This window comes from Leishmania mexicana, chromosome 20 (assembly GCF_000234665.1).
Source record: "Leishmania mexicana MHOM/GT/2001/U1103 complete genome, chromosome 20".
Lineage (NCBI taxonomy): Eukaryota > Euglenozoa > Kinetoplastea > Trypanosomatida > Trypanosomatidae > Leishmania > Leishmania mexicana.
The window spans coordinates 2,118,489-2,126,649 of NC_018324.1; the positions used below are offsets into that span (position 1 = coordinate 2,118,489).

At 57.5% G+C, this 8,161-nt stretch overlaps 3 protein-coding genes across 3 annotated transcripts; all 3 read right to left on the bottom strand.

Moving 5' to 3' along the window:
• Positions 1-413: 413 nt before the first annotated feature.
• LMXM_36_5560 (metallo-peptidase, Clan MG, Family M24) lies at positions 414-2,879 on the bottom strand (the record flags this gene model as incomplete). The annotated part of the gene is made up of 1 exon (XM_003874866.1): positions 414-2,879. One exon carries the CDS (start codon positions 2,877-2,879, stop codon positions 414-416), a length of 2,466 nt encoding a protein of 821 aa, XP_003874915.1.
• Positions 2,880-3,739: 860 nt separating this feature from the next.
• On the bottom strand, positions 3,740-4,447 carry LMXM_36_5570 (conserved hypothetical protein; the record flags this gene model as incomplete). Its single annotated transcript, XM_003874867.1, has 1 exon — positions 3,740-4,447. The coding sequence occupies one exon, from the start codon at positions 4,445-4,447 to the stop codon at positions 3,740-3,742; it is 708 nt and encodes a 235-aa protein (XP_003874916.1).
• Positions 4,448-5,720: 1,273 nt separating this feature from the next.
• Positions 5,721-6,839, bottom strand: LMXM_36_5580 (conserved hypothetical protein; the record flags this gene model as incomplete). The annotated part of the gene is made up of 1 exon (XM_003874868.1): positions 5,721-6,839. One exon carries the CDS (start codon positions 6,837-6,839, stop codon positions 5,721-5,723), a length of 1,119 nt encoding a protein of 372 aa, XP_003874917.1.
• Between the last annotated feature and the right edge of the window lie 1,322 nt (positions 6,840-8,161).

Sequence of the window (8,161 nt, forward strand, 5' to 3'; positions counted from 1 at the left end):
ACCCACCCACCCACCCACCCACACACACACACACACATACACACACAGAGAAAGAAAAGGGAACGCAGTGGATGAGTGAGGGAGGTGTCTAGCATGTGGGCGGCCATTGAGCACCTTTTCTCCATCCGCTGGACGCTTAGTCGGAGCAGAAGAGGAGGCAGGGCTGGGTAGAGGAGTGCAGAGCGAGTGCACTGCAGTTGGCGTGTTCCTGGTGGCTGCGCAGCACCCGAGCGAGACCAAGCACTCGCTCTCTTTTATCTGTCGTGTAATAGAGGTGTTCCTCGAGAGACAAGTGCGTCGAAGGGACCTGCTGTGTCTCGCAAATTATGCATTTTTTTTTCGATAGGTCGTGGTGGTGGTGGTGGTGGTGAGGGACTAAAGGGTTGTATGCCGACCACGTAAGCGGCACGCCTTCACTGCCGCATGACACCTTCTATAAGCGCAATGTCCTTTGGGATAGTTGCTGTCAAGACGATGCTCGAGTACGGGTACCAGTCAGAGACTGCTGCGTGTGGCACTGGTGGTCCGTCCACGTACGCTGGATTCGGAACAAATGTCTGTTGCTGTATGGCGCACACGTCCGTTGCCAGAGATGCCTTTGCCTTCGGTAACCCTTCCATAGCCACTCGCTGGGCAAACAGGAAGCGCAACACATTTTGCGTAGCAGCAGTCATGCGTCCCCCCCTTGCTGTGGGCACATGCGCGTCGCACACAGACACCAGCAGGGAGGGCATCCACCCCGCGTCTCCACTGCCGTAGTAGCGATGAAAAGCAGCGAGGGCGTGCTGGAGGTAGTCTCCACGACTCCACGGACAGTGCACCAGAGGCTCGTCACCTTTGCAAACATCGACGTCCTCGCCATCCGGGGAAGGTAAGACGAGAACATCGTCTTCGATTTGCACACCAACACCGCCGTGAAACGCGATCGGTAAGTGCGCCTTCTCGAGGCCGAAGAGGGCCGCTCTTTGTGCGCTCGGCACGTAGACGCCAGGCTCAACAGTGTGCATCATGCCGCCTTGCAAGATGCGCGGAGTCGATCGCTGCCGCCGCGTGACCTTTTCCTTTGCCGCTGCCGTTTTGAGTGGCCGCAAGACGCTACTTAGCTCCTCATGGATGTCGAGGCCAAAGAAATGCCCGAACGAGTGAGCACAAAAGCAGGAGCGCACGAGGGCAAGCGGTACCTGCTGCTCCTGCGACGAGGTTGCAGTAGCCGACTCGTGGGGGAACGGGCTTTGTGCGGCTGACGAGGGTGCTGCACGACGGACATCGACCCCAAGCGAGCATAGCAACGCCCGCGTTTCGTCGATGTGCATTCCAGCCATGTCACGGACGGAAACCCCAGGCCTCATGCACTGGAGTAGCTTGCGCTGAATCTCGAGCAATCCCTCGTACAGCGGCACGTACGAGGAGGGAAAGCGTGAACTGCCTATCGGAAGTGTCCGCGTGCAGTCCGTGGGGACGCCGTCCACCTCCACACCAGCGTCTACGCGCACGACGTCACCCGGGGCGGCCACACCGTCGTTGTCGGTGAAGTGGATTTCGCTGCCGCGCACGCCGCTTGCCACAACGGGAATGTACGCGGATCGTACCTGGGCAGCTGCCCCGGCGTGCTCGCTAATGTCGCACACGGTCCGCTGAAACGCACAGTACAGCACGTGCTCCGACAATGTCGCGGAGGCGCGGTGCATGAGCTGCAGAAAAGCATCCTCTGTTGCGCGGGCACTGCGAAGGTGCTGTCGTAGTTGAGAAGGGCCTTTGACCTGCCGGTAGAGCCACGCGTATGCATCACTGCGACGAATAGGTAGAGACAGCTGCATCGTGGCATCCGGCTCGTTGCCAGCGTTTTCGGATGCGGTGGCGACAGCAGTCGGAGAATTCGGTCTTCGTAGGGTGCAGGGCACGAGCCCAGGGGTGTGGCCGGCGACTGCCGAGTAGCGGAAGGTGACTACGCTGCAGGCCGACTGCTGCCCCGGCGCTGCGGCGGTTGCAAGAAGGAGTGGACGTGGCAGATGCACCACAAAGGGCATCGCGCTCAGCGTCGAGAAGAACGCCTCAAGTGGATGGTGAAAGACAGAGCTGCTGTGGGCTGCATCCTGCGTTTTTGCGAGCAGCATCGATGCCGCTGGCTGGCGAAGGCGATAGCCTCTTCCATCCCAGCGTAGCTGTTGCGGATACGCCGCGAACACTCTCGGCAGGACGCCCAGCGGGAGGAGCCTCCCTGCCTGCACACCACCACCTCCTCCCGGCAACGCTGACAGCTCGAGGTCGCTGTCTTCTGCCCATTCCTTTACCTGCTGCTGTGCCATGTCTGTGATAAGCCGGTGCACCGCCGCGCAGACGGTACCCACTTCGTTCGTCGTGACCACATTTTCGTGCGTGCGAGGCGATAGCATACCACCATCAGCATCTGCGCAGAGAAGACGTTTGTACTGGCTGAGCGGCACCGCCTCAGATCCCCACACCAGCGTTGCTGTGTCCGTGGTGGCGGGCGGCACACAGAGAAGGGTTTGCGCGGGGGCGCCCTTCATGCCCTTGGCAAAAGCCGCGATGGTGACCCGCACATCCTCGGTGATCGCAGACGAAGGCGGGGCGAGCTGACGCCGCATCGGGACACGCATGCCAAACAGGTGGTACCACAAGGAGTCTTGACGATGCGGCCACAGGATATCGTGACTGTACAGCGATTCATCGGCGGCGGGGAGAAGAACAACGGAATTATCTGGGAGACACTCCAGGAACCACCTGCGCCGCTCCGCGTACTCCTGCGCGCTCACTTCTTCAGCTACTGCGGTTGCGCCACCGATCCAGCGCGCCAAGCCTAACGTGACCGACACACTAAGCCTTTGCACTGGTGCGGTACGCCATGCTCGACGAAGCATGTGGGCTGCTCATGCACGTGTAGAAAGGTAGACGAAGGGAAGGGGCGCGTGGGACCGCAACCGTTTTTTCGCCAACGCTCCACCTCCGGACAGATGCGTCCGTGCCTTTGCTGAGGGAGAGGGTATGCAGCCGGGGTGACAGACGAAGCAGAATGCCTCCCCCCACCCACAATACAACAAAAAGACCAAGAGGAGAGCCGTGAGGTAGAGAGAAAACGTGGGAGACGCAAGAAACGTCTGATGTGATGTCCGTACCTCACCACACGCGCAGACGCCGTGCGCAATTCAAAGGAAAAAATTGCCAAAGAGCCGAACGCTGACGGTCCGACCTCATCATCTTGTGCGGTGCCTAAGATGAACGGCAGTCATTGATTTTTTCTCACGTCGTCCATTCATGCTTTAGTGCAGCATGCTTTCCTCTCCAATTTTTCCTGTACATGCCCCCATATGAGAGAGAGACGGGTAGGACGGGATGCGCGCAGCACATACACCGCTTGTCGCTCTTCCACAGCGACGTCCCTCCGGAGAAAGACCAACAAAAAATATTGAAACAGCGACCTGCACAAAGGACGGGAGGAGATCTCGGAGACAAGGCGACCGAGAGAAAAAGAAAGAATACAGCGAATCACGGTAACGCGCTCAAGTGCTGTCGCGACGTTCTTGTGGGGCGCCAGGAGGCGCCTCAGCAACGGTAAGTGTCTCGACATGAATGGCGCTAGCCCCGTCCAGCCATACGAGAGTTCACGCCAATTTTGACTCTCCTCCGATTCGACCTCGCAATCAGGGGCCCAATGTCCTCTGCGGTTGCTCCTGCTTTTTTTTGCGCGCATGCTTGTGAAGAGGGGGGGGGGGTAGGAGACCTACGCAATCTTCTGCTTTACAAAGTATCGCTTCAGATACGTCTCCGACCACAAGCTGAGTCCCACAGCGATGGCGATGTTCAGCAGCACACTAAAGACGCAAACGTAAAAGGCAGAGTTGACTGTCTTGTCAAAAAAGTACCGCCGCGTCTGGTACATGCGGAGCTCGTCCACGGTTGTCTCCACGGATAAGTTCAACATGCGCAGGCGGTCGGCGTAGTCCGCCATCTCTGGCGGCTTGTCCACCACAAAGGCGTCGTCCTCTACCTTGGGCGGCTCAACGATGTCGTTGGCTGCGCTGAAGGACATCTCAAAGCGCATGGCGGGCTTCCTGAGGGGAAGCAGGAAGCACAGCTTATAGATGCCGGTCTTCTCGGCGTAGAAGAATATCTGCGAGATGTCGCCGAAGGTGTCGATGCTCTCTGATAAAGGGATCTCTGGGCCGCGCTTGAGCGGCTCGCTACTAGGACCGTACAGTTTTGTCGTAATGCCAGCCAGGCGCGGATCGATGCAGCGGTGATGAAATGTGACCGGCACTGGGTCACTCTGCGGATCGCGGAAGGCGTGGTAGTCAGCACAGAACTCCTTCCCCGGCAGCAGCTTCGCATACACGCCTGCGTGCACGGACGTGGCCGCGTCGACGCTTGCGCACAGCACGCAGAGCAGGCACACAGTCGCCAGTGCCAGGACACGCGATGCGGTCGTCATTTCAAACGTGAGCGCGCGCCGGATCAGGAGCGTCCACGTAAAATGCGAGGCAGGCCCTTTCCCCCTTGCAAAAATGCTTAGGTGCCAAACCGCTTCTCGACGTCGGTGTAGCTGGAAAGCAGGCGTGAATCAGGGCCGTTTCGCCTTCTCTGAAATATCCTCAGCAATGAAGAGCAATGACAGCGCACACGGCGTCGTGAGCGTTGAATCTTTGAACTGTGATTGGGAATGGTGGTGAAGGTTTGTCTGCGCTTAAGTTGACGGGGAACAGCAAAAGGCAAAAAAGGCGCATGCACCCACATGCATATGCATGTATGCATAAGGAAGGGACATGGCAGACATGAATAGGTAGCAGGAGATGGCTGAAGTGCGGTGCCACAGCAGCGCTTGCCACGCACAGTGTGACCAGGTGGGACAAGAAAGCACAGGAGGAGAGAGAGCAAGATAGGGCGGCAAGCCGCCGTATCCACAGGAAGGGGTTCAGCTTCCTCGGTGGTGCTATACGGAGAGATAGGCGATGTTTTTATTTGGCAACACGATCCTGGGGTCGACAGAGCATTACGCAACACTCTCTGTGGTTTGTTTGTGTGCTCAACATGCAGACTTCTCGTTCATCTTGTATTTTTGTGTACGCACCTGTGTGTGTGTGTGGGTGTGTGGGTGGCTGGCTGTTTGATTGGGGTATGCAGGTGGTGTCTTCGGAATCATCCGAGAAGCAGCCCAGCGTGATCACGTCTACCCGCTTCCGCCTCGCAGCCGTGCAAACAATCACGCCATACGTCCGCGTCAACGGCGGCGGCAACTTGCATCACGCCGACCCAGAAGGGCAGGAGCATGACGGAAATGAGATTGAATCCTCTTGTCGACAATGCACACTCCAGACTTCCCCCTCCTTCTCCGCCTCCTCTTCCCACAAACAGAAGAGAGGGAGAAACAGAAGAAAAACAAACAAACGAGCCCAGCGCATCAAGAAGTACGCTTGGGTATGTATGTGTATGCATGCGCACGTGTGTGTGCCTATATATATATATTTATATAGAGACAGAGAGAAAGATGGTACCGGACACAGCGAAGACAAAAGCAGCACGAAAGACAAAACAAAACCAAACAAAACAACAAAAGAGGGAGGGGGTGAGTGGTTGCACAAAAAGGACACGCAGACCTACCGCCAGGGCATCTGCGGCTGCATAGTCCATTTTTCCGTGTGTGTGGGTGTGCAAACGACAACATATCCGCGTCGATGGTCGCTTCTCTGCTGCCCCGAGTCCGAAAGCTACCACCATCGCGAAAACGCCTGTGCGATCCGGTCTGCAGTGGTGTTGCCACCCTCTTCTTTCGCCGCCCGCTGCTGCCTGATGCGCGCCGCCAGGGAGTTATTCCTAGGGTCACTGTACACCATTACGGAATTAAACAGGTTCGAAGCGAAGTTCTTTGCACTCTGCACATAGGACGGCCGCTTGCTTTGCTGGTCGTAAAAGAAGCTGCCGTTGAGACTCTGATTGCCGATATCGCTACCTTGGTAGCGCATCCGCTCGGCGCTGGTCAGTATGTTCTCGTAGCCAGCCTCCGTCAGCATATTCTGCAGCGGTGCCTGGGCGAAGGCGGAGAGAAAGACGCGAATTTGGTGGGCGCTCGCCGTAATGGTGTACGACATAATTCCGCGCGTCGTCTGCAGAATCTCCTCGATGTGCGAGGTGTCCGTCATCGCATCCAGCGCCGGGATCTCCAACACAATCGAGAGAGGGCAGTCTTTGCCGACGCCACGAATCACCTCCGACGGCCGAAGCGCAGGGTCTGTCATGCGCCGTGTCAGGTAAGAGCTCGAGCTGGCCATCTCGAAGCCAGTTCCACCAGAGATGACGGAGAGCTGATCAAAGTCGCCGACCGCCTCGGCGTGACCGTCGCCGATGATTGTGTCGTATTCGCGGACAGCGTTCGACAAGTCCGGCAGCTCCGAGGAGCTGCCAGCGTCCAGGAGCGGTGTGGGGAACCGCGGTACCGCACCAGCGGACGCGACCACGGCATCCTGCTCCGCCCGCCGCGCCACCACCTCGCGCGGGTCGCCGCAGCGGAAGGTCTGCGCGAGGAGATCAAGTGTTTTGTTGGACAGGTCGTACAGTTCCGGGTCGTCGTACTGGGCCCCATCGTAGATCTCGGCCACGCCTTCGACAAGGTCTTGGTCGTTACCGAGCAGCTCGAGGTTCTCGTGGTGCTCAGCCAGGAGGTAGACCGCCTCCAGAGAAAGCTTGCGGATCTGGCGGTCTTTGCTACGGAGGAAACGGGAAAGAGTCGGAAGCGTGTTACGGCGCGCAACGGCGGGCCGCGAATCGTAGTTCTGCAGCAGCGCGTGAAAGCGTCGCACTAGCGAGAGCTCGGTGTTGATTGTGGCCATGCCTGTGGGGGATGCGCAGAGGCAAACACCGGTGAAATGCTAAGTGAGACCCAATAAGCTTTACAGCGCGTCTTTGAGTGCTATTTGAACAGATCAGGAAGGCGAAGACGTTATGGCGATGAGATGAAGGAAAGAGACCCGCGAGCGGTGCGGCACTCCGGCGACTGATAAATGATTGCTGGCGTCGACTTTTGTGACGTCAACACGTGCGCGTACCCCCTTTTCCACGCAAAACACCTGTTTTTCTCTTCTTGTGCGTCTGCACGATATCGATGCGTGCGTGTGGGTGTTTGCAATCCCAAAACAATGAGGAACAGGAGAGCGGGGAGGGGGAGGAGGGGAAGGGGAGGGGGTGAGCCGTGAACAGAACAGCAAACAACCGGGAGAAACAAAACACAGCAAACCGAGGTTTCTATAGGAAGAGGGAGCCACCGCATGAAAGTGTAAAACGATATACCGCACCACCGCTCCAATGTCGGGTAGCGCTGCAACACAACACCGAGTTACTCGTACCTGTGTGGGGGAGCGACGGGGAATAGAAAGAGGAACGCCCGTTAGATGCAGCGGTAGAGCAGAGCTCGGCTGAACGTCGTGAGATACGTGTAGTTGTCCGCGCGCGTGACAGGTGAAGAGGGAAGAAGAGAAAGGAGAGGGGTGGGGGTGGGCAAAAAAAAAATGAGGAGCCGCACTCAAAGAGAGGAGGGGGCGAGTCCGTGAGCGGAGCGGCTTCCACGAAGCAACTCAGGGTGCGCTTCCTGCTTCTCTTTTTTTCCCTCGCTTGGGCAGCCATGCAATGTGAGGCGCGAGGGAGGCAGATAGACGGATAGGCCAAATGCAAAAAACAAACAAACAAATCACCAACAAGAAAAAGAGGATTGGGACGAGATGCGTGAGCATGACAAGCGGTAGAAGGACGACCACACCGGCAGCACAGGCGGTGGATAAGGGAGGAGCATGTGCGCATCACACGCGGCAGGGAGGGGGGCGTGTCGGGACCATGCGAACAAGGTAGACACGACAGGTTGTGTGGTGGTCTGCTCTTCGTTTTCTGTTTTCTTTTTCTCCAGTGTCTCCTCTCAACCCTTGTGAGTCTGGGACGGAGAGGAGCGTTTGCATGGTAGTACAGCCCCTTGACGTAACGAGCACGAGAGAAGTGGCAAAGGAGTGATGGAAGCGCATGGCAGCTTCCGTAACACCACGGAGCGTGAGTACAGAGACGAAAGAGAGGAAAAACATAGCAACAGCACGTGAAACCACCAAACCCCTCATAATGAGCCTGGAGTGGGCATTGGAAATAAGGGAAAGTATACAGACAAGAAGGG